This window comes from Apis florea, unplaced genomic scaffold, assembly GCF_048593485.1.
Source record: "Apis florea isolate Af1SG1 unplaced genomic scaffold, ASM4859348v1 contig_2899_pilon, whole genome shotgun sequence".
NCBI lineage: Eukaryota > Metazoa > Arthropoda > Insecta > Hymenoptera > Apidae > Apis > Apis florea.
The window spans coordinates 66,295-89,999 of NW_028256666.1; the positions used below are offsets into that span (position 1 = coordinate 66,295).

The 23,705-nt window shown below is 28.2% G+C and overlaps 4 protein-coding genes across 15 annotated transcripts; 3 read left to right on the forward strand and 1 right to left on the reverse strand.

Annotated features, from left to right (window-relative positions):
• The first annotated feature begins 5,722 nt into the window (after positions 1 to 5,722).
• On the forward strand, positions 5,723 to 7,764 carry LOC105737443 (uncharacterized). Of its 2 annotated transcripts, none has more exons than XM_012495448.3 (3): positions 5,723 to 6,008; positions 7,320 to 7,464; positions 7,555 to 7,764. In XM_012495448.3, the coding sequence occupies exons 1-3, from the start codon at positions 5,873 to 5,875 to the stop codon at positions 7,691 to 7,693; spliced, it is 420 nt and encodes a 139-aa protein (XP_012350902.1). In that variant the 5' UTR covers positions 5,723 to 5,872; the 3' UTR covers positions 7,694 to 7,764. The 2 variants fall into 2 exon arrangements, with proteins under 2 accessions (XP_012350902.1, XP_012350903.1); XM_012495449.3 differs by having other exon boundaries at positions 7,320 to 7,457; positions 7,555 to 7,663.
• A 242-nt stretch (positions 7,765 to 8,006) lies between these two features.
• Skp2 (S-phase kinase-associated protein 2) lies at positions 8,007 to 11,315 on the forward strand. 10 transcript variants are annotated; one of them, XM_086907818.1, is made up of 9 exons: positions 8,007 to 8,212; positions 8,295 to 8,326; positions 9,141 to 9,189; positions 9,295 to 9,317; positions 9,384 to 9,606; positions 9,684 to 9,981; positions 10,090 to 10,526; positions 10,606 to 10,733; positions 10,807 to 11,315. In XM_086907818.1, the coding sequence occupies exons 1-9, from the start codon at positions 8,133 to 8,135 to the stop codon at positions 11,151 to 11,153; spliced, it is 1,617 nt and encodes a 538-aa protein (XP_086763944.1). In that variant the 5' UTR covers positions 8,007 to 8,132; the 3' UTR covers positions 11,154 to 11,315. The 10 variants fall into 10 exon arrangements, with proteins under 10 accessions (XP_086763944.1, XP_086763945.1, XP_012350896.1 ...); XM_086907819.1 differs by having other exon boundaries at positions 9,402 to 9,606; XM_086907820.1 differs by having other exon boundaries at positions 8,117 to 8,212; positions 9,136 to 9,189; positions 9,402 to 9,606.
• A 1,997-nt stretch (positions 11,316 to 13,312) lies between these two features.
• bor (ATPase family AAA domain containing bor) lies at positions 13,313 to 16,264 on the reverse strand. The gene is made up of 4 exons (XM_086907816.1): positions 15,922 to 16,264; positions 15,021 to 15,495; positions 13,917 to 14,940; positions 13,313 to 13,819 (listed from the first exon to the last, which is right to left on the reverse strand). The coding sequence occupies exons 1-4, from the start codon at positions 16,115 to 16,117 to the stop codon at positions 13,688 to 13,690; spliced, it is 1,827 nt and encodes a 608-aa protein (XP_086763942.1). The 5' UTR covers positions 16,118 to 16,264; the 3' UTR covers positions 13,313 to 13,687.
• A 1,381-nt stretch (positions 16,265 to 17,645) lies between these two features.
• On the forward strand, positions 17,646 to 23,373 carry LOC100872678 (uncharacterized). 2 transcript variants are annotated; one of them, XM_086907823.1, is made up of 6 exons: positions 17,649 to 17,926; positions 18,040 to 18,531; positions 18,621 to 19,198; positions 19,280 to 19,813; positions 19,878 to 22,412; positions 22,494 to 23,373. In XM_086907823.1, the coding sequence occupies exons 2-6, from the start codon at positions 18,041 to 18,043 to the stop codon at positions 22,655 to 22,657; spliced, it is 4,302 nt and encodes a 1,433-aa protein (XP_086763949.1). In that variant the 5' UTR covers positions 17,649 to 17,926; position 18,040; the 3' UTR covers positions 22,658 to 23,373. The 2 variants fall into 2 exon arrangements, with proteins under 2 accessions (XP_012350934.2, XP_086763949.1); XM_012495480.3 differs by having other exon boundaries at positions 17,646 to 18,531.
• Positions 23,374 to 23,705: the final 332 nt, after the last annotated feature.

Genomic DNA, 23,705 nt, shown 5'->3' on the forward strand with positions numbered 1-23,705 from the left:
AGATTCCAAGAAAGGAATAAAAACGCGAAAGGAAAAGGGGAACGATAATTACGGCCATTTTTTGTAAATGTCTCTTAAGCATCTTTGTAGGGAGTTTAGTACGTAAGGATGATAAAAAAAAAAAAGTTAGTTTAACAAAAAGAGGAAAAAAAAAAATAAGAAAAAAAATACAGAAAAAAAATGTACCTGCGTCGTAAGTGATTTAAGAATATACCGAATGAAGGAGTGAAATGAAGATGTACACGAAGCACAGAGAGAGATCGAGAGATATATCCGATAACGTGCACATGCGCACGTACGTTAACGGGTGAACTTTCTCGAAGAAAACCTAGATTACACAAAAATCACATCCATTAATTACTGTTATGTATTTTTGTAGAGTTTTATCGACGAAATGTCATTTTATCATCTACCCACATACAGTTGCGATTCGACTCTGTTGATTGCAAGTAATAACCGAAAACTTTCCTTTGATCGAATAATTTTCATTACATATAAATAAAATATAAATATGCAAACAATGAATGTTGCATTCTTTCATTATACGATGGAAGATCGCAATCGTATGAATTTCAAACGTATGATATTATTAAGTATTATCTTTCTATATCATCTAATTCAGTAGATTTTATTCGATTTTTTATTCAATATGATAGCAAACATGTTTTCTTTAAGAAATGGATAAATTAATAATAGATAACATTGAGATTTACTTATGTTCATTTTATACTTACAATAATTGTTACAGTGATGAGTCGCGCTGTGGTGGGGGGATTCTTTACTCAGGGCAGTTACAATGAGCTGCGCAAATTTGTTATAAATTACATACACACTATCGCGTTTGAAGGAAACCAAGAAGAAAGAGCTTATGATATTTGTATGCGATCGAAGTCCATCCAGGGTTGAAAAATTAATCGTTACTTGTTCTTTCTTCAAGTTAACCCTGAAAAAACTTTGTTCAACGGCATGATGACACGGTAATAACAGAAAATCGATTCGTAAAGATCGATTAGCATTACTAAACTTTCCTCTCGAGGACATTCGATCTTTTCGAACTTTCTTACAAACATAAATATCATTTTGTCACATAACCTTTATTCAATTCCCATGGAGAGCAAATATCACAAGACCACAACGGTATAATCGATCGTTAACAAATCTTTGGTTATTCCATCGTGTTATGCTCATCCAAATGTCTCAAATTTCAAGGAAAATCGGCATTTCCCTTGAAAATTGGAACATTTGTTAGCGAGAATAACGTTATCGATTTGTCGTTTAGCGAGAGAAGAATCATGTGAGACCACGCATGCGTCATTGCACGTGCTTACGACGTAGAGACGAAAAAAAGCGTTACACATTAATTACAACCATGATTCTTTAATCATGGAAGCCATCAAGAAACACGAATGTATCGCGATTTTCTTTTTCTCTTTTTCGTAATTCTTTTTTTTTTTTTTTTTTTTTGTAATTTTTTCATAATTTCTTCGTAATTTTCTCATATTCTTCTCCCATTTCTTTATTCTTAATTCTTTCGTAAATCGAAAGGTATGATGAGGTAGTGGAAAGAATATACGAATGCGAAGAGAAAAATGAAAATAATAAAGAGAGAGAAAGAGAGAAAAAAAGAAGATGAAATAATAAACGATTGAATGCGTTTTCATCTACAAATAATAATATATCATACCTTTCATAGCCTAATTCTCGCTATTGATCACACGTTATCGATTGACATCTTTCTCTCAAAAACTGCATCTTCGAATTTTTAACGATACATTTTTGTTACTTGTTCCGTTCGTTCATTTATAGTATATGTATGTACAATAGCGTATGGCGTAATCAACCACAGTCTTGGTAATACAATAGTTTCATGAGAAAACTAATAATGCATTCTCGACCGATATCTATTTCTCGCACGATATTGTTTTATTTCAGGATGTGTTTCATACAATTTTCGCTCCCTTGAACCCACGCCATCATCCCATTGTCGTTTTCGAAGCGGCAATGGCTTCCACCAACGTGATATCGATCGAGCGTGCACCGTTTCATATCGTCAATATGTTAACGATGCGGCGTAGATAAATGCTTTTTCGAAGGGATATTCAAATGCGAGAAGAGAGTGCGTAAAGTAAAGGACGAGCAGCGACAAATATTGTGTAAGGAAAGCAATCGAATCAGAAATATATAAAAGGAAATATCCATGGCCATAATAATATAGATCTATAAAATTGTAATAACAATGCGAGTGCATGAATGTTTGTTCGTCTGTATGCCTGCCTATCTGTCTATCTTCGTCTCATTCGTGTAGACGAAAGAATTACACGCGCGAGTAAAATTACATGCTCTTTCTGTATGCGTCTATGGATGTATATATATAAGTTGTATGTCGTGTATCTGTGTGTGTGCGTGTATGCGTGTGTGTGTATATGTTGTTACGAACTCGAACGGGAAAAAGAATAATATTTAGTGTATAAGCGAAAGAATAAACACCTTAGTATAGGTTTGTAAAATTATGTGCTAAGGTACCGCTGCGCTATACCGACGAGTCTTTCTTCGAAGAGTCTATCATTCAAGAGAGAGAGAGAGAGAGAGAGAGAGAGAGAGAGAGAGAGAGAGAGAGAGAGAGAGAGAGAGAGAGAGAGAGAGAAAAGGTCGCGATTCATCCGTACTACGCGAATGCAGTTGTAGCATAGCTTCGTTTGTTCGTTTATTCATTTGTTCGTTTATTCGTTCATTGAACGGCGTAACAGCGCTTAAAGCTGTGTACTAGTCGGATAAAAGGGAGAATTAAAATATTGCGCGTATATATATATATATATATATATATATATATTTTTTTTTTTTTTTTTCCATTCTCAAAGCTTGACAATTCTCATTTCTAAAAAAATCAATCAAAGACATGGAGTAAGCGTGCACAAGTTATACACCCTTGTACGTACTTTTGTGGATTTTTGAATTGAATTTTGTGATCTTGTGTGCGAAATTAGGATGAGAATATTTTTCGATGGGGACAATTTTCGATCGATCGATCGAAAATTACACGAACCGGTCAAAAAGATACAATTTATTGCAAACTCTCGACATATCGCAACGGTATACAAGGACACGGCTTGCGCAAACATTGCTTGTGAGTTTCTTCCGGGATAATACAAAATGCTTTCGACTTTTTTCTTTTTTTTTTTTTTTTTTTGGCATCTTTCAAAAATAATAATAATAATTTTCTCTGTGTTTTCTGAATTTTATTAAAAATTTCACGAGAGAGGAAGAGGCCGTGTTACGTATACCCCGGAAGAGATAGCATTTTCATTACGGTTCTTTATTTTAGACAAAGATAAATAGTAATAAGAGAAAGAGAGAATGAAAGAATGAGAGGATGAAAGAATGAGAGAAAAATGAAAAATTCCTTGAAGAACGAATAAAAAAAAAAAATGTCACGAGTACTTTTCAAACGAACATCGGTTTTTTTTTTTCTTTTTTCTTTTTTTCCTCGTCCGCTTTTTATTTCAGCCATTTTGCCGGACCGGAAGATGCGTATTTCGATTCCTTTCCAGTTTTCATACCGTAAAATATCTTACGAAGAAGCCCGTCGTTGCTCTCCTTCATCGATTTTTGGATGATCTATTGGCTATATATTGTGACAAGAATTACGAATCGATCGTAAGAACGATGCTCGTCCTTTTTTTCTGTGAAAAAAAGATGCGAAACTTTTAAAAGGTTCTCTTTCGCACGGAAAGCGATCAAATGAGAATGAAAAAAGAACGAGAGAGACGAAAAAAAAAAGTAGACGACAAAAGGCGGTACAATAAGAACGAAGAACGAATGCATTTCACAAAAAATACGAAAAAAAAAAATGTGAAAGTGTGAGGCATAATTACTATTTCTATAATTGCGTATGATATTTGATCGATCGTACGGAATGGAAACGATTTCCAAAAGGGAAAAAAAAAAAAAAAAAAAAAAAAGAAAGAAAGAAAAGAAAAGGAGAAAGAGAGAAAGATGGACAACCTCTTGTAAAGTAATTTGAGTGCGAAAAATTTCGAGATGTGAAAGAAGGGTGAGAAAGAGAATGATGGAGAGGAGGGGGAAGGAGGGGACTTGAGAATCGTAAAAGTTTGCGAACGGCATTGTTTTTTCCGTGTAAAAGCGAGCAAATCTTTATGAGAACTTTGTAAGCTTCCTAATAAAATAGCATTTAATCGATAAACTGGCAAATATATCTTGATTGTTTGCGGTCTTTATAATTTCTGTCTCCATCTCTACAACGATTATTCTCAGATTGTTTTGAGAATTCTTTCGATTCGTCAACACTGATCGTCGAAAGTGCATTTGACTCTCGGATTGATCTGATTCCGATTTTTTATCATTTATTTTTGAACTAAAAAAATGCATATAACTCACACTTTCTTAATTTATATTTATATAGCGAAGTTATATCCTCGCTAATTTTTGGAATTGACTTGAAACTCCAATTTTTGACTTAGTACGTGTCTTTAGAAGCTTAGAAAATGTGTAGAAGAAATACATTATTATATACTATTTTGTTTAAAACGAATAAATTATTGCAAAAATTGAGAGAAAAATTGATAAATTATATTATAGTTCATATTCTTGATAATATTAAAAGAACATATCTGAAACTTTGGTTTTTTTTTAATTAAAAAATGATGGAAAAAATTTCCAATTAGACTGTAGATAATTTGGAATAGTGGTATGGCAAGTTATTTTTTCTTCTACAAAATTGAAGAAAATAAATATTTATAGAAATTATTTTCTTTTTATGATTTAATCAAGAATTATAATATCAATTTCTTCAATCTTAATTTCCATAAAATTTTGATATCTTAATTCTTCATCACTAGAATCTCAATATAATCAATAGTCACTTCTCAAAATTAATTAAATACAGTTAAGAGTTAATCATTTTATTTGCAAGTTGATTAATCAATGTTTCTTCATCATTTACTAATCTAAATAAAATAACCTTTGGAATATTCCATATTTTAAATTATTTTCATCTTCAGAATTTCGAATTAGCAATATGAATATTGAAAAATCTAAAGTCTTGTGTTCATATTTTATATTTTGGAAGAAATATATTTGCAAAATATAAAATTATAAAATTAAAATGTAAATTTAATTCAATGATTGAACATTTATTGAAAAATTTTTGGAAATTGAAATTTTATTCTTCTGCAGATTAAAAAATTAAAAATATCAAAATTATAATTTGCTTTACACAAATTTCATTGTCTCTTATTTTTTATAATGCTATAAATTAAATAACATTAGTAGTTTTTTAATCAAATTTCTATCTAGTCTTCTAAATATTTATATTTAAATCTTTATTTTTATTTTAAATTAATATTTTTATGTTTTGTTTAAATTTATAAGTAATATATTATAATTTATATTTAATTAATTAAAATTTTTAAACGTTTATTATTTAACTAAAAATTTATCGATAATATTTTTTAAATTTATTGTATCTATCAATTTTAACTATCAATTCTGATTAATAAGATTATTCGAGTAATATGGAAAATATTAGAAATACATTAAAATCAATCGTTATTATATTAGATCATTTTTAATTATTTAATCATATATATGTCAAAATAAAACAATTTTTATAACTATATCTGATCTACATAATTTATTGTGAAAAAATCAAAAATCGAAAACTTTGTATACTAGCTCGAATTTTCTCTTCCTCTTGTATGTGATTCCTTCAAATATATCGACCAAATAAATATACCCCTACCTTCGTCCCTTTCATTTTTATTGGATGTCATCTTGGTAACATTGCACAGTGATCATCATCAATCCGGCAAATAAAAACAGTTGCTTCGTTAAATATCGGTAAAAAAAGAAGACGATGGATAGAATTAATTCTTGTGGTACGAATTTATCGATGATGGATAAACAGTCTGAAAAACCACCACCGTTTAAATTATGCTTTTCCAAAGATAGATTACTTGGCAAATCAAACATACGTGTATCGAAAATCAATGGTAGGTATATTTTTTGCTCGATTTTTAAAACGCTTCAAATATGCGTGATATCTTGTATTTCTAATTATATTATTTTAACAACGAAATAAATTAAATTAAATTAAGACAGTGGTATAATTTAGCATTCTATCGAACAATCATAAAAAATATCGTATTCGAAAAGGTATATATCGATTGAAGTATTTATAATTTTTCGTAGTTTTCCTTTTTAATTTTCTCTTTAATATAGGAGAAAATAGAATTAATCAAATTTTTCATTAAAATAATATCAAATACAGCAACTATTCTACTATTGAAAATAACAAAATGAAATGTTATTTAACTTTTGAAAATTTTGCTTATTTTATTATAGTTTACCATTTTTTTATATATTTTTTTATATATACATATATAGAAAATTTATTATATTATATATTTTGAAGAAATAGGAATTATATAATGAATCATAAAATTTAGATTCTTTATCTTTTATTCTACAATAATGGACAACATATTTGAAAATTTCGAGAAGATTGAATGTCTTGTTTTTTCCTAGTTTTCCTAGTAAAAGTTTATATATATATATATTTTAGATGTTTTTAATTGGTTAATAACGAAATGATGGAGTTAACCAATCGGAAACTCACTTCCGCACGTTCCAAATTGCCTCGTCAATGTCACATCTTTAATATACTTTTTCTAAAGTGCAGGGATGCGAATTGGTAGAAAAATTTCCCTAAAACTTTTAAAAACATGGTTTTCTCTAGATCCAAAGTTTCTGATGCGCGTGATTTAATATTGGCTGACTTCACTTCGAGGATTCTTCGAAAATATTGATTTACGATATAATGTAATCAATTATTGAAAGCATAAACGAAAAACATTCATATGTGTTGTATAAATAAAATTTTAAAACAGTTTTCCTTAAAAAATAGGTTTTTCAATTATTGTGTATAAATTAATTAGCCATTGAATATTTGTTTCATTGACAATTTGATTTATATTAAATTATATTTTATTATTTTATTATTATATTTTGGAAAATTTATTCAATTCCCATATATTTTTTTCTTTCTTTTTTTTTTTTTTTTTTTTTTTCGAATTTCGATAATTTTAACTGACATTTTATTAAATCTTTCATTTCAATTAAGACAAAATTTTCTAGTAAATATAAAATGCATACATATAATTCAAATTTTTCAATTGCACATTTAATGAAAATAATTTTTTATATCTAGTGTAGATATTTAGATTAGACATAAATGTTTGTCATTGTTTCATTATTATTATTTTGTACCACTTAGAATAATCATTATGGATGATACATTACAGGTGATTTGATCACGCCAAAATATTATTCGAAGTACGAGAATACGCCAGAGAATTTTAATGCGATTGATACGCATGAAAAAAATACGGAACAGAAGGAAAATAATTGTGATTATAGAAAAGGACCAGCCATACTTACTAGTTATGCGTAATTTGAATTCTCTTAAGGAAACGAGATTACAGATTTCAATTCTGATTTTTTTGTGTTTTAATTTTAATTTTTGCTTTTCAATTTTAGATACGGGTGGTGGTATGAACGGGGATTACGACCGATTGAATCTCGACTCGATTTTCGTAAAAAAACAACAGACTTAATAAATTTTGGAATAGACACTAATAACGCGGAAAATCGAAAATTTAGAAATTTAAAGCAATAATGTAAAAGTATCTTGCATACGTATTTATATGTTTGCTTTTCTAATCTAATATTTTATTATCTAATTTAAAATGTGTGTATTCATTCATCTATTAAAAGTAAACAAAAATTAATTATAATACGCAAACTTATCTGGTGAAATTGAAAGAGATTTTTCGATTTTAAGTTGGTCGTTAGTTTCTAAGGAAGCATTTATTTTCAAAAAGCACAGCAGCGCCGAGCGGATGTATCAGATAGCAACAGTTGCCGCGCAATCAATTTCTTGATTTCCCGCCATCTCGAAATATATATAATACTGACCAATCAGATACAAGACTAACGGAATATCTCGAATCGTCACGAGCGATTCGAGCAATTGGAACTTACCTCTAGCGATTGTTTTCTGTACGTACAACCAGTAGCGATTGAAAAAACGGTGTTGTGACGGGATTCCGCCAAAAATGAATTCCGGCGTGGCGGAACACACGAGACTTAGCGAAGATTGCTTGGACAATTCTGAAGAATTCTCACCACCTGAAAGGTAAATTAATTTCACGGCAATCCCCCATTTTTGTAAAAGAAGCCCTGAATCATAGCAAACGTCTCTCTTACCTGTTACTCAGGATGATGCAGGTGCGTTATTTCGCGCGCATAGGTAAGGTTAAGAACCTCTGCCAGTGGTGAGTTGTGAATTGTATTCACAAGATATAGTAAATGTTCATCTTTTTATCGTTGCTTATTAGTTTTTTACGTGAAGTGAGAAAAACACTAAATTTATAAATTTCAAATTTATTAATTGAACATATAGAAAACATTTTTTTTCCAAATTATTCTCTTCAGATCTAATTTAGATTAATTGCTCTATGATTTGAAAAAAATTATTTTCTATTTCCATTGTAATAATTAGCAAATTATTATTTTAATTAGTAAAATATTATTTTACTTGATTTAACGTTTTTTCTTTTATATTATTATAATTTTTTTAGAATAGTAAAAAATTGAATTTTTCTTTTTTTTATTGTAAAAACTTGAGATATAGAAATATTTCGTACTTAAAAATATTCAATTAAAAAATTTATTAATTCCACATTCCTGTATCATCTATTAAATTACTTTTTTTATAGTTTTTATTGATGATATATCATTCTAATCGTTAAATATTAATATAATTAGTTATTAATTAAATAATTTCTAATATTAATAATCAAAAAGTATTAAATGAATTGTAAATATAAATTTTGATAAAAATAAATCTGTATTTTTATCCTATCAATTTTTTATTATATTTGGAACTATAAATGTTATGTATGTTCAGCTCAATAACGACCTTAAGTCAGTTAATCATTTGTAAATATTAAACTGTTTATAATTTAAATTAAACATAATCTTTGCCAACTGCCATTCTGTATGCTTCTTATGTTCCAAACCTGTACACATTTGTGACACAAAACATACTTGGTTAAGGGAAGACTCTGGAATTACTATGTCAGGACCGCCTTCTTCACCCTGGTGGAACAGGTTGCCTTTTTTATTTTCTTTCTTTGTACCTAACTATATATGTAGTTAAAAGTTTTTTCAAGAGTGCTTAATAATTAATCTTGTTTCTACAAATATGTCTTATAGCAAACGGCTACGCCTAGATGACAGTTGTAACAATTTAAATGATACCTTAAATAATGCTTCCAAAAATAATACAAAATGGTCATATTCAGGAGATGCAAATCTTGTAGAACCAGAAATTTTAGAAGATATGGGTGTTAGTATGTTAGAAGATGAAGCATCAAGTTATGAAAGTACAAAAAAGACTGATTCTCTGGAACGGACAACTTCGCCAATTATTTCAGATAACAGTGGACAATGTGATAAAATTAATAATTTTCAGAGTCAAGAAAATATTTATAGAGGTTCCAGCTTTGATACTGTCAGTATAGACAGGTTTGTATTTTAATACAATCGTGCATTTTTTCACTTATTTTATTATATTTCATATATTTTTATATAATTTTCTATAGCTTTGAAGCTACTCGAAGATTAGATCACGATCCATACGAGTCTGATGAACTTACAACATATTCAACGATTGGAAATGAATCTGGTTATTCTTCTAAAATGGAAATAGATAATTTAATTGATACAAAAGAAACCTTTTCAAAAAATGACCTTAATGATTCTTCTGTAAAAAGTAGTCTTGAACAATTTTATCTCTATAGAAGGAAAAGAAAACCTTCAATTGTTGGTGAAGATAAATTTAACAAATTATCTGATGAAATGATTTTAATGATACTAAAATGGCTTCCAAAAAAGTGTTTGGTAAGATAATAAGTTAATAAAAAAAATAATAAAAATAATTTATAGATAAAGCAAGGATAATATTATTTATATAATTTTATATATACATTTCATGATTATTAATTTTAGGTACGTTCCATGTTGGTTTGTAAACGATGGTGTCAAATAGCGCGAGATGAAGCATTATGGAGCAGATTGGATTTAGGCAGCAAAGTATTAAATGAAGGTACATTAGGTCATATATTACCAAGAGGTGTGCAAATACTTCGACTTGCACAAGCAGAAATTGCAGATCCTGTATTTCTTGAGAATAGTGAAGTTCTTACCGATGGTTACATTAGTAAATTACAGTATTTAGACCTCTCGATGGCGGTAATTTCATCAAATGGATTGGCCATGTTACTATCTAAATGTAAATACCTTAAAAAATTGTCTCTAGAAAAGTGTATAGTAAATAGATTGTGTTGCAAAGCTATTAGGGATAATAATGATTTAGAAATATTAAACTTAACAATGTGTGAGGGTTTAGACATTGAATGTATCAAGAATTTGATGAAACTTAAAAAGTAAGGAAAATTATTTACAATAATATCAGTTATAGAAAAAAAATTTAATAATTCTAAGTAATTTACTTATTTTTTCCAGTCTTAATGCTGTCAATATGGCTTGGTGTAGTTTAGATACTGAGACTATGACATTACTTTGTAAATCTTTGCCTCCGTCCGTTACACGTTTAAATATTGCTGGATGCAGAAAAACTATGACAGATGATAGTAAGTATAATATTATATTTAAAAAAAAATTTGTGTTATGCCAATTAATCATTCTTTTTATATCTTATTTCAGATGTCAAGGATTTAGTAAAAAGTTGTCCAGATATGATAGAATTAGATTTGAGTGATTGTACTATGCTTACAATGAATACTGTTCGTAGTTTACTTGATTTGTCAAAATTAGAACATTTGTCGCTAAGTCGTTGTTATGGTATACCTCCTTCAACATATGTAACATTGGCATATATGCCATCTTTGCTATATTTGGATGTTTTTGGTGTAATACCTGAACCAGTACTAAAAACATTACAAGTTACCTGTGGTGAAACTCAACTTAATAAATATCTATATAGTTCTGTTGCAAGACCAACAGTTGGTGTTCGAAGAACAAGTATCTGGGGGCTTCGTGTTAGAGATTGAATGAAACTGTAACATTTATCTATATATTTAGCGGTAAATAATCAATTTAATACCAAAGGGATATTGAAATGTACTTGTGTGCCTTTCTATTAAGTGTCTTTTTAACAAAAGACTGATCTTATGGTACCATCAAAATAAAAGCAATACATTTTTTGTATAAAATTCTGTTTGTCTCTTTTTCTATTTTCTTTTTTTTTTATAATTAAAATATATTAAGTTATAATCAATTTTCCAATTTGTATTAAACAAAACGAAACATAAATAGAGTGAAATAATTCTATTTTCGTTATATATACTATTATCTTGCTTTATTTAATATAAACTCAAATTGCTTATAATTAACAGTAAATTAATAATAATTAATAATAAATAAGTTTCAATTGATATTTTTGTATATTAACTTTTATATTTGTTTTAATCTTTAAATTCGATCTTTCAAAAGTATTTACAAATATATTAATATTTTGTAGAATAATCTTAAAAAAATTTGAGTCTTTTCCATGAATGAAATAAATCAAAATATAATGCATGTATTGATCAAAACATAAAAGAAGAAATAAGATAATCATAAGAAATTAATAATAAAAAATTAAATAATATAATATTTATTATGAAAACATATAATAATGAAATATAATAATATATAATAATAACTTGAATATATATTTACATATTAAAGCATGAATACAAATATATGAAATTTATAATATATATACAATATATACAATTTATAAATTTATTTTTTAAAAATTATTTCTTTTATTTGCAATAAAAAATTTTAATTTGTTCCTTTCTTATTAAATAATTTTAACATATTTTTGTTTATATGATAGTTTTTGTGTTTTAAAATTCTATATATTATATTCTTATAATTACATTTACTTTTTGTTTTTAATCTAATGCTTTCATATATTAGTAATATGTATTTATAGTGTAAGTATTTTATAACATTTCTTTTTTAATGATAGCTATTTTTTTTTATCATTTTAAAGAACTATTTTTGTTCTTTTCAAAGACATATTTTTTACCATATTTAAATCAAGCTATGCTGATTTATACATTTCAATAAATAAATGAAATATTAAAATAAATGAAAGCTTCTATTATATTATTTAGATCAAACATTTTTATCAATAATAATTTTTTTTCTGCTGAAGGTTGATGGTTTTTTTTCTTTTATATCTTTATGATATTAATGATATTTAACTGAAATGTATATTTCAATAGCTTATTTTTTTCATAATAATTTTATTGCAGACTTTACATTTGTTTTGTATGATCATTGCATTTTCCAAGCAAGAATTTCAAATCTCTCTTCCAATCATGCAAATGATTATTTCTTCTTTTTTCTTAGAAGAAAAGGAGAAAATCTTTGCTATTACTATAGCTATCATCTATGAAATATCTATAAAATATCCATCTATATTTATATATCCATATTATATATTATAAATTTTAAATAATTTTTAAAATATATTAATATAAAAATAATGTCCATTATTTATCTTAAAACTGTAAATTATTAAAAAGTAATAAAATTAAAAAAAATTCAATACATTACAACAATAAAAAGTATACAATTCTCAAAAACTCTAATAAAAATGACAATTTAATAAATTATAAATTACAATAGACTTTCGCTAAAATTAAACGTATTAATAGGAATGATATCATGTATTTTTTTTATGTCAAAATTCACATATAAAAATTGAAAATATTTCACAATAAATATTTAAATTTAAATTTAATAAATCGACTATAATTCTTATATCAAAGACAATTGTCTATGTTTAATTGCTTTTCTAGTTTTAGTTGTTTTACTTTTGTCTTATTTTGAATCGATAATGTCACATGTGACATGAGAATGATAACTGGGACTATATAATTCTTAGACTATATAATACGAAAATGTATTAGATGTTAAATTCATTCTACATTCAATTTATAGTATTATTAATTGATATCAATTAAATTAACTTTATTTTTACTACATCAATGATTTAGTTATTGAATTATGATTAAAATTCTGAGAATTTTTAATTTTTTTTTTATTTTAACTATTAAATTTAATTTATAGTTATAATTAAGAATGTTCAATGAAATTTAAGAAATCTATTGAAAATAAATGAGAAAAGAAAATCAAATGAATAACGAAAACATTGAAAACAATATATGTTTGAATTTTAATTATGACTTTTTAAATTTATAAGATTTTTTTCTTTAAACTGTATAATCGAAGTATCTAACATACATACTGTCAATATATAATATACACGCGCGCGCACAAACATACATACGTATATGTACATATACATATAAAGGTATACGTAATATTTAATCAAGCTAAGAATTTACAACAAATATACTTCTATCTTAAAATATTTATACATTTATATTTTATATAGAAAATGAGAACTCATCATTAAATCCATCTTCTTGTAACAATATCATTTACACCTTTCACATTGTCATTTATTCTAACTAATTCATTTTTTTAATAAAATATGTTTTGCGATTTTTTGTGCATTAATTAGTTAAGCTGTTGCCACAGAAGTTGTTTCCGATGGTGTTTCAACTACAGGTTTAGTTTTTATAGGCGGAATTTCTATTTCGGTAACGTAAATCGATTTCGCTTCTTGTTTTTCTTGTTCACTCTGCCACTGAACCTGGAATTACGAAAAGAAAGAAAATATTTCAAATATTTTTTTACTATTCTAAAAAACAATAAAAAAAACAATTATTTTAATTAATAATAATAATGACCTTTTGTTTATGCTGTTTAACAGCTTCTTTGCATTTATCTATAACCATTTGTTCTGTTAATATTCCATCTCCGGAAGCATAAGCTGTTGCTTGCCAAGTAACACCCAATTTTGCTAATTCTCTGCCTGACATTCCATCTGTTATTTCTGCTATTTTACTACAAAGAGCGCTGTAATCAAATTGCGCAATTTTTAATCTCTTATTTCCTTCGATCGCTGGTTGAAGAACAAATTTATCGAAGTAAAGTCGAACTAAACGTTCACGTTCTTCTCGACCTGGTAGACGAAACTCTACCATTTCGTCTAATCTATCATTTACTGCCCAATCAAATTGTTCCGGAGTATTTGATGCAAGAATCAACATGAATTTGTTGCTCTGCTCACCAGTTCTATAGAGAAATGCATTTAACATCGCTCTCAAATCTTCCGAAATATGTTCGCTCGATCGCTTCCTTAAAAAAGCATCTGCCTCATCAATGAAAAGCAGAAGCCCTTTCCTAGATGTTGCCGCCCAATCAAAAACTTTGTGAATAGCAGTGACACCGTCTCGACCCAATGGTGCCAAATCACCACCAGTTACAATTGCATAATCCATACCCGAATGTTCTGCTAATTTTTTAGCGAACATTGTTTTACCTGTTCCAGGAGGTCCATGCATCAATATATTTCTATACATTCCGCGATTTAGTTTTGTATTTTTTGTAGCTATTGCAATGTCGCGTAATCTTTCTTCAAGCTTCGGTGCTAAAACAACACCAGATAAAGCATCGGTCTGCTTATCTTTTAGTTTCTTGACTGCTTGAATAGGATGCCGTAACGTATCTAATACCGTAAATCTAGAAGTTTCTCGAACGAGGGATGGTTTTCCTAATCGCGATTCTATATATCGCGCAGCTACACCGGTTGTGCCTTTCGCAGTATATACACCAAAAGCCAATAGAGATAAACCTCCAGCTGCAGCAAGAATTTTATCCCAATCTTGAAGAAAAGCAGTCATACCAGTGCCTAATACCGAACCAGCGGTTCTGAAAAAAAATTCAATAAATATAATTCAATTCATTTAATATTTTTATTATATTGTCGTATACTACTTATTTTTACTAACTTTATAGATTCTAAAACTGTTACTCGTTTTTCAGATGCTTTTACTCTAATTTTCTCTAAATTCAAATCTTGATTTTCTCTATCTATTTTTGCTTTTGCTTTAATTTCTGCTTCCAACTTTTTCATTTCATTTTTGTGTCTTAAATCCATTTCATGTTCTATAGTAGCTTTCCTCATTGCTTCTTGTTTTGCCACTGATTCTTCCTGTCTTCTTAAATTTTCATCATTCATTCTCTGTTGTTGTATTAATTGATCATCATATCGTTTTCTTGCCAATTGATCTTGATACTGCGCTCGCATTTGATGTTGTTTTGTTTCTTCTTGCAAAACTTTTCTCCTTTCTTCCCCATCAATACGTTTTTGTTCTGCTTTCATTTGCTCTATACTTGCTTCATATTTTTTTACTTCTGCTTGCCTTTCCATCTGTTTAGTAGTTTCTTGCATTTTAGATAATTCCAATGCTTCTTTAGCATGCACTATAAAATTAAAAAAAATAATAATAATTTTGTTCTATATAATGTAAAGAATAATTTGTTTATGATTTTCTACTTTAAATAATAATTCTATCCATAATAAATAAAATAATTATCATTCTACGATGGATAATAAAATAAATTTTTGAATAATTAATAATTATAATAAAAAAAAACGTATATTAAATGTTAAATATTACATAAATGGTTACTTTGTTTAAATAAATTTATAACTTTTCATTTCATGATTATTTTCATTTATGAAAATTATCTTTTAATATTTCATTTAAGAATGTATCATTGTATGATTATAGAGTTATGAAATATCATGTCATACAGAGCATGAGATTCTTAACCTAGTTGTTTTTTGCTTACGTAATCTAGTGTAACAATTTAATAAGAAAAATTAATAAAAGCAATTCATCATACTAGATTTTTCAAGTTCTTTGGCAGCTGCTGCTGCTCTTTCTAAAGCACTTGAATCGAATCGATAGGGTTCCATTTGAGAAATTCTCGGTGGTGGTGTACGATCATCTCCACCTCCACTTCCAACGGATGCCGGTGGTTGTACAAATTGTGAGAAGTCTTGCGGTTGTGCATTACGATATCCAAAAAGCCACGACATTGCTTACTTTACTTTAAAATGCAGTTACAAAAGAGTTTGGTAATAAAATAGGTCGATAGAATGTGAATCTATTAACCTTTCTATTTCTATTATCACGAGGAGTTCCCACGTGCACTACCAATGTGAAAACTGAAACAAGTGGATTCTGGACCGATCCGTTTCATAAATCTTAAATCTGAACAAAGAAACGCCAAAAAATATCCAAATATTTGGAATAATTTTCTATTTATTTAAATTAATGTTCATTTTAATAATAAATTAATAAATTTATTAATAGTGATATTATAGTATTAATAGTACAAGAATAATAATTAAAATGAAAATATTAAAATATCCATTTAATTGCATATAATTTATACAGCATTTTAAATAAAATAAAATAAAGATTATTTCAGTCAAATTATTTGAAAATAGTATCTTATCGCGCCAGTCCCCTATATATATATGCACCATATATAAATATGGTATTTTTTTGTTTTTAAATATATTTTCAATTTTGTATAACTAAATATTTTTGATTTTAAAAATAATTAAAATAATAAAATTTTATTTAAATATAACTTAATAAAAATATTTAAGTTAATAAAAATAAATATAAAGAAAATATAACATAATAGATCTAATAGTATCTAGCTATATGAAATATATTTTTTTTATTTTTTTTATATATTAAATATTGTATAATTTCAATACAATTTTATTTTTCTATTTTTCAATAATACTAAACACAATTACAACAATAATAATAATTGATTGGAATTAAAAGTAATTATGATAAAAAATAATTTTCTTTAAAAATAAATATTAAAATAATCTGTTGAAATAATAGTTTTATAATTTTTAACATATATAAAAATATTTATAATATATTGTATAAAATTACAATATAATTAATTACAATTATCAATATAATTAGATCATGTATATATATTTTTTAGATCATGTATATAATTAGATCATATATATATATATTTTTAAATTTTATTCTATCTATTTTTTCTATATATTCACATACATTATATAATATTTTAGAATAAATTGCATATTTGATAATCTTAACTAAAATTAGTTTAAATTTCATTAACGATCTAATAGCTGTTTTAAACTCTATTATTTTAAATTATAATTGTTTATCTTCAATAACAAATTATAAAAAATATATATGCTCTATTTGCAAATTGATAAATAGATAAATATTTTTTTTTTTAGTCAGAACTATTTGAATTTCAAATGTTAATAATTATTGAACTAACTTAACATTAAAATTAGTGATGGCGCTGTACATGAATATAATATGAGTCTAAGAATTGAAACAACATTGAACAAAACTTTGACTATAGAAGATAGATCGTAATAGAAATCATAAAAACTTTTTCAATGAGTTGTTATGTAATTATTGATTTATTAATAAAATCTAAAATTTTTTCTAAAATATTTTTAATGAATTTTAAAAAAAATATACATAATTCGGAAGACAATACTTAGTATCACGTAGTAGTTGCTATGTCGATAATGTCGTTGAGCTTAATACAGCAAGGTTCCGGTAATTCGGTGAATGTGCTCTTTTCAAACATGGAGAGGTTACTTTTTTGAAATAATATGTGGAAATTAGGAAATCGGAGTGTCATCGTGTTAGTAAGTGTGTTGAGTGGGTGTGTGTTTCTGTACAACGTTTGGGGACCGATACTTATTCTTACGATTTCATTGTTTTTTACAATCTATGCGTGTTACTCTTTGATTATTAACGACAACTTATTGTCGCCGCACGCGTTCCTTCTACTTGATTACAGCAAACACTTCTTTTCCGAAGTTCGTACAAGTTTTGAGACTATTATCGATCACATATATCAATACATTCGCCAATTTTTGGAAACTGCAAATCGTCAATTTCGAAAACGATACCTAACCCAAACCTATTCTAGGATGGAAAGACGTCGAGGATTGAATTATCAGCTTAGCAGTGACCCTTATCCAACTAGGAAAAACTCTGGTCACTTCGAACCGATTGCAGAGCTTAGTCCAATTTCAAAAAATTTACAAAAAGCCGATTTGTCAGATGATATTAATTTCAAAAATAATTTTTATCATAATTCTGGTCACTCTTCTTATGATCACAATTCTTTTATCACTAAACGTACTTCGATACGAACGTTTCCACGTAATAAAGAAGAATTAGAAAATCAAACATTCAAATTATCACCTTGTGGTCAAATGTTATCGAAAAGAGCATCTCCTATATATGGACAGAATCATGCTATGATGCAAATGGAAGATACAAAATACTTTGATGCTGAAGGTTCTTCATGGAATTTTCGTACAAATTCTAAAGCAGATACGAAAACAGAAGAAAGAACAGATGTTCAAGCAGTTACAGGACCTCTTTTATCATCAACTAGATATAATATTGATCCAAAGTAAGTAAAAAATTAATTTGATTTATCATAAATCTTTATGATTCTATATATTTGCATAAATTATAGAAATATTATAACAATTATTACAGAGTATATAATGATGTAACTTCGCCTGGACTTACAAGTCGATTAACTAAATATGTGGCTGAAGCCAATAACAAATTAACTCATCAATCTAAATATCATGTAGGACAATTTCCAAAAGTAAATCTTCATGCTACTTCAGTTCCATTGATTAATGCAAAATCTGTGAAGACAAGAACACCAGTGACAGTTAGAGTAGCACCATCTCATACTATACGATGTTCTCCATCAAAACAAAACATTTTGACAAATTCACATCAATCAGATAGTAGTTGCTTCTCACCTAGTGTTGCCCAAGCTTTAAGAGAAATTTCATTGAAGAGACATGCATCAAGAGAAGATGTTACTTCAGATCTAGCAAAGAAACAACGAACAGATGGTATTATTAATAAGAAATTTGAAACACAAGATGAAACAAAACAAAAAAGAAGCAGAGAAGAATCCTTGAAATCAGAAGATGATACATCTCCCCAAAGTAAAACTATACGACCAACAAAACGAACTAAAACACCATCATGTTACGATATTATAAATTCACTTAGTTCTAGCAAGCATGTTGTTTCTGGTGTCAAAAGAAAAGCTAGTAAGTAATAGTAAAAAAAAAATTATTTATAATATTGTAAAAATAAAACATTTTATTATAGATTTATCTTATTTATTGTAGGAGATTTTTCACGGAGTGGAACACCAGATTTTGAAAAACATTTTAAATCTTTAGAATGCGTTCAAAATGCTAGTACACAAACATTAGTACAAGTTCCAAATGTAAGCCCGAAACATTGTAACCATGAAATAACAGAAAAGAAAAATAATTCAGATGTGTGTAACTCTGTCGAAAAATTACCGGAATATTCTCCATTAAAAGGAATTCTAAAAACAAGTAATAAAAGTATAGAATATGAATCAGATGATAATTTCGTTCACACGAAATATTTAAACACACAAAATAGTGATAAAGATCATTCGATAAAATCGATGATAGCTACAGATTCAACAAAATTAACACACAAGTTATTTATGAGAGCAGAACCAGAAAGAAATGAAAAGTTACGAATGCTGGTCGAAGAACAAGGTAATATACGAGCGAAATTTACTACTGATGATGTAGAAGAGATAAAAAAGGAAGATATTGCTGATATGAGACAAACAAGCATGAGGGCAAGACTTCAGAGTATGTTTGATGCCATATCTGGTAAAGGTAAGCAAATTTAATCTATAAGTACATTGATTTTTAATTTAAGACTATTCGTTTGCGTTTTTAGCGGCCAGTCAAATAAATCCGGACGTGGTAATTCAAGCAGAAGAAGTAAATATTGTTAAACCTGTTGCATGTCCTGTCACTTGTGTGACACTTAATTCTTCGACTACTACAACAAACGTCAATACCACACCCATTTCTACATCGGCTGTAGCTCCTAATCCTGGTACTAGTGAATTCAATACAAAGTCACCAAAACATGTGACTTTTAATTTATCAGATAAAGATAGTTCCTCAAACACAAATGTCCATTTTGCTACTATATTTAAGAGTAAAAACGGAAGCATTTCGACTTCCGTAGCAAATAAAATAGATAATGCTGCACCTAAAATTACATTAACCAGTACAAAATCCGAAATTATATCTCAATCTGTTATTTCGAATACAACTACATCCAGTCCAATAAATTCGAATATACAAACATTTAATTTCGACAAATCTGCTTCGGTTACATCAACGGCAAGTACTTCGCCAATACGTGCTGTAGATACAGTTTCTGCAAATAACAAATCTCTTTCAGTCACTTCCGCAACAACCAACATTTTTGGAAATGTTGTAACCGCTACTCCAATATCTTCACCAGTATCTATGAGCACAACTATAGCAAACGCGAAAACCGAAGCGAATCAAAATATCTCGAAATCAATTTCTCAAAATACAACAATTAGTTCAAATTCGAATGTATCGATTGGAAATAATAACATAATTTTCACATCAACTCATTCGAATTCAATGACTTCAAACACTGTTGCGAAAAGCAAAGAACAAAGTATAGAATCAACATCGATTGCTGCTAAGATAAATATGACACCATTTACGAGTATTACAAATATTGCTAATTCGAATGCTAATACATCGACTACAACGTCGACCATAACGACATCGATTGTATCTACATCAAATGTAACCACGTCAACTCCATCATTTACGTTTGGAAACAATGCTAATAAACAAGTAATGACATCCAAATCAGAAGGATTTGTGTTTGGTTCAGTAGGTAAAACATCAGAAAATAATGGAGCGTTTGGATGTTTGACAACCTCTCAACAGGTTTCAATAATTACTAACACAGTGATGACATCTTCGAATAATCAAAGTAATACGCAAACTAATTCTATCACGAATGTCACAACTAGTACTGGTTTTCAATCGAATACAAAAACTAGTATTCCTACTTTTGGATCATCAACAAATTCGACTTTTGTATCTTCTACCATCTCATCCGCAAACGACAGCAAACCTGGTTTTTCTTTCAATAATACGTCATCAGCAGCAAACACAGTGGCTGGAAACTCAAATACAACTCTATTTACTATTGGAAATAATAATTCGAGTTCGAGTTTCGGAACACCATCTTCAATAACCAGTTGTAATACAGCCCAGTTTGTTTCAAATACTGGTTCCATATTCACCAATTCACCATCTACACAATCTATTTTTGGTGCAACAACGACAAATTCAACTCAATCAGTTTTTGGTACACCTTCGAGTTCAAATACTACAACAGCTATCTTCACTCTTCCTAAGAGCACAATTACATCAGTTTTCGGTTCCAATGTTTCCACTATTTCAACAGGATTCGTATCTACGAATTCGATGCCAATTTTTTCGAATATCGGTGGATCTTCTATACAAATAACAAATACAACTTCAATACCAGTGTTTGGTTCTAGTACAAGTTTATCCACTTCGGGAATGGGAACCAGTAGTGGAACGAACAACGTCGGTACTAATTTGTTTTTAAATGTGAATTCAACTACTTCGGCATCTATATTTCCTACAACAAGTAATATTTTTGGCCAAACAAATTCATCAACAGGGAATTTCAAAAATAATCCAGGAGTATTTGGAAATAACAGTGGTTCTGCATTATTCGGTTCGCATCCAACTACGTCATCTACATTTGCTACTGCAAATGTTTCAAGCAATTCTACTGTTTCTACTTTTGGTTCTACAAACATTTCCGTAAGCAACGCATCCGTCCCGACTTTTGGCGCTACAAATACTGTTACTTCTGATTTTGGATCACAAAATCAAAACAAAGGAAATTCAGAAGTTCAGAATTCTGATTCACAGAATTTCGGTGTCAGAAATCCAATATTCAGAGGCGAGAACACAGCTGGTCCCGTGTTCGGAGCTTCAAATAGTGGTACCAGTCATTTCAATTCTTCAGCATCAAATAATACATTTTCTGGGCAGAATACCTCTATCTCATCGAATCCTACATTTGGTATGACAGCAACTGGTACTCCAAACGGTACAGCAACATTTGGAGACAACAAGGTTTCGCCATTCGGATCACAATCCTCGACATTTGGAACTCCTAATATAACGAGTCCCACCTTTGGAAATACTAACGCGAATGAAAGTAATACTACCAGCAGTATATTCACCTTTGGGGCAAATCAAAAGCCATCACAACAAAGCACTACTGTATTTCCTTTCGGTACCAATAGTAATACTAACAATAATGCTGCTATTGGCGCAGCTGCTTCCACTTCCTCACCTTTCCAATTTGGCACAACAACGTCGAATTCAGGTAAGATTTTTTATTTTGATTATATAATTATAATTTTTTTCTTTTCATAATTACTAATATAATGTATTTAAAATAAATTAGCTACAGGATTTAATTTCTCCGCTCCATCAACAACTCCATCCATTAATTTTGGAACAACGAGTTCTACATCAACATTCAATGCTCCCACACCTGGTATGTTCAGCATCGGAAGTGGTTCTACTGCTCCAAGATCCAGGAATATACGGACTAGAAAATTGAGATGATGGAGAATGTAAATCTTGCTAGCCTTTTACATAAAGTTCTTCATCGAAATACATAAACGCGACGTTTAATTTTTTAATACTGTTATTCTGTAATTCTAGTATCATAATTTCATAGATTCGTGTCAAGTAATGTTTCAAATCGATGCAATTCTATTTGACTGAAAACAGAATTATAGAATAGAATTATCATTTTAATTTTACATTTTTCGCCATTGTTAAACCTATCCACCTTGTACATATGAAAATGTTAAAGCAGATTTTTATCTATCAATGATTAAAGTTTGCTTAAATTGCATTATTTAGAATACATAATACATATATACATATACAAATACGCACATATATATATATATATAGAAAAATAAAACGCGTGATTGTTTTATTAAAAAAAAATTAACATTAAAATCGTGTTCATTTACAGAACACTGTATATTTAACATTCATTGATCCACAGTGATTGCAAGCAAAATTATTATTTATTTTTACAAAATATCAAGTTGATAAATATTAAAGATTAAACTTTATTTAAGTGGCATTTATAATATTCAATTAAAAAAGTAAAACTAAAGAGAATTTTGAATATATGATATTTAAATTTATTTTGCAAAGATGAAGAAAGTTAAACAAACGAAGTTGTATATTTTGATAATGTAAAGAAAGTGATTTTCAGAAATCCTCACTATTTCGATAAATATATTTTTAGATTTGAAAGTTGAGATTAATATTGTTAATTCTAATCGCATATTTCTTAAGTTCAGTATTCTTAAATTGTTTATAAATTTGATCAGAAATATTTATATTTCCTATTTGGTACGTATTTCATATTCGAAATTAAAACTTATTCATTGAAACGACAATTATTTATCTTGTTCCTCCGAGAGAAACAAATAAATAATTAGAAAGATGAATGGATCAAAAAAAAAAAAAAAAGGAATCAAGAAAATTAATATTTGCTAATTGATAATAAAATGAGAAAAATACTAGATTTCGTGATTCGTGAATCATATCCGATCAAGAAACATAAAATACTCAATGTGACATGAGAAGA

What these genes read in the sequence shown, in the direction of transcription:
- LOC105737443 (XM_012495448.3), top strand. Translation starts at nt 5,873, where the DNA reads ATGGATAGAATTAATTCTTGTGGTACGAATTTATCGATGATGGATAAA. An exon ending in ACGTGTATCGAAAATCAATG is followed by an intron (nt 6,009 to 7,319) that starts GTAGGTATATTT and finishes GATACATTACAG; the next exon opens with GTGATTTGATCACGCCAAAA. An exon ending in GCCATACTTACTAGTTATGC is followed by an intron (nt 7,465 to 7,554) that starts GTAATTTGAATT and finishes TTTCAATTTTAG; the next exon opens with ATACGGGTGGTGGTATGAAC.
- Skp2 (XM_003691230.4), top strand. Translation starts at nt 8,133, where the DNA reads ATGAATTCCGGCGTGGCGGAACACACGAGACTTAGCGAAGATTGCTTG. An exon ending in GTTAAGAACCTCTGCCAGTG is followed by an intron (nt 8,352 to 9,135) that starts GTGAGTTGTGAA and finishes TACTTGGTTAAG; the next exon opens with GGAAGACTCTGGAATTACTA. An exon ending in GATACTGTCAGTATAGACAG is followed by an intron (nt 9,607 to 9,683) that starts GTTTGTATTTTA and finishes AATTTTCTATAG; the next exon opens with CTTTGAAGCTACTCGAAGAT.
- bor (XM_086907816.1), bottom strand. Translation starts at nt 16,117, where the DNA reads ATGTCGTGGCTTTTTGGATATCGTAATGCACAACCGCAAGACTTCTCA. An exon ending in ACAGTTTTAGAATCTATAAA is followed by an intron (nt 14,941 to 15,020) that starts GTTAGTAAAAAT and finishes ATTTTTTTTCAG; the next exon opens with AACCGCTGGTTCGGTATTAG. An exon ending in TTAAACAGCATAAACAAAAG is followed by an intron (nt 13,820 to 13,916) that starts GTCATTATTATT and finishes TCGTAATTCCAG; the next exon opens with GTTCAGTGGCAGAGTGAACA.
- LOC100872678 (XM_012495480.3), top strand. Translation starts at nt 17,717, where the DNA reads ATGTGGAAATTAGGAAATCGGAGTGTCATCGTGTTAGTAAGTGTGTTG. An exon ending in AGATATAATATTGATCCAAA is followed by an intron (nt 18,532 to 18,620) that starts GTAAGTAAAAAA and finishes CAATTATTACAG; the next exon opens with AGTATATAATGATGTAACTT. An exon ending in TGATGCCATATCTGGTAAAG is followed by an intron (nt 19,814 to 19,877) that starts GTAAGCAAATTT and finishes TTGCGTTTTTAG; the next exon opens with CGGCCAGTCAAATAAATCCG.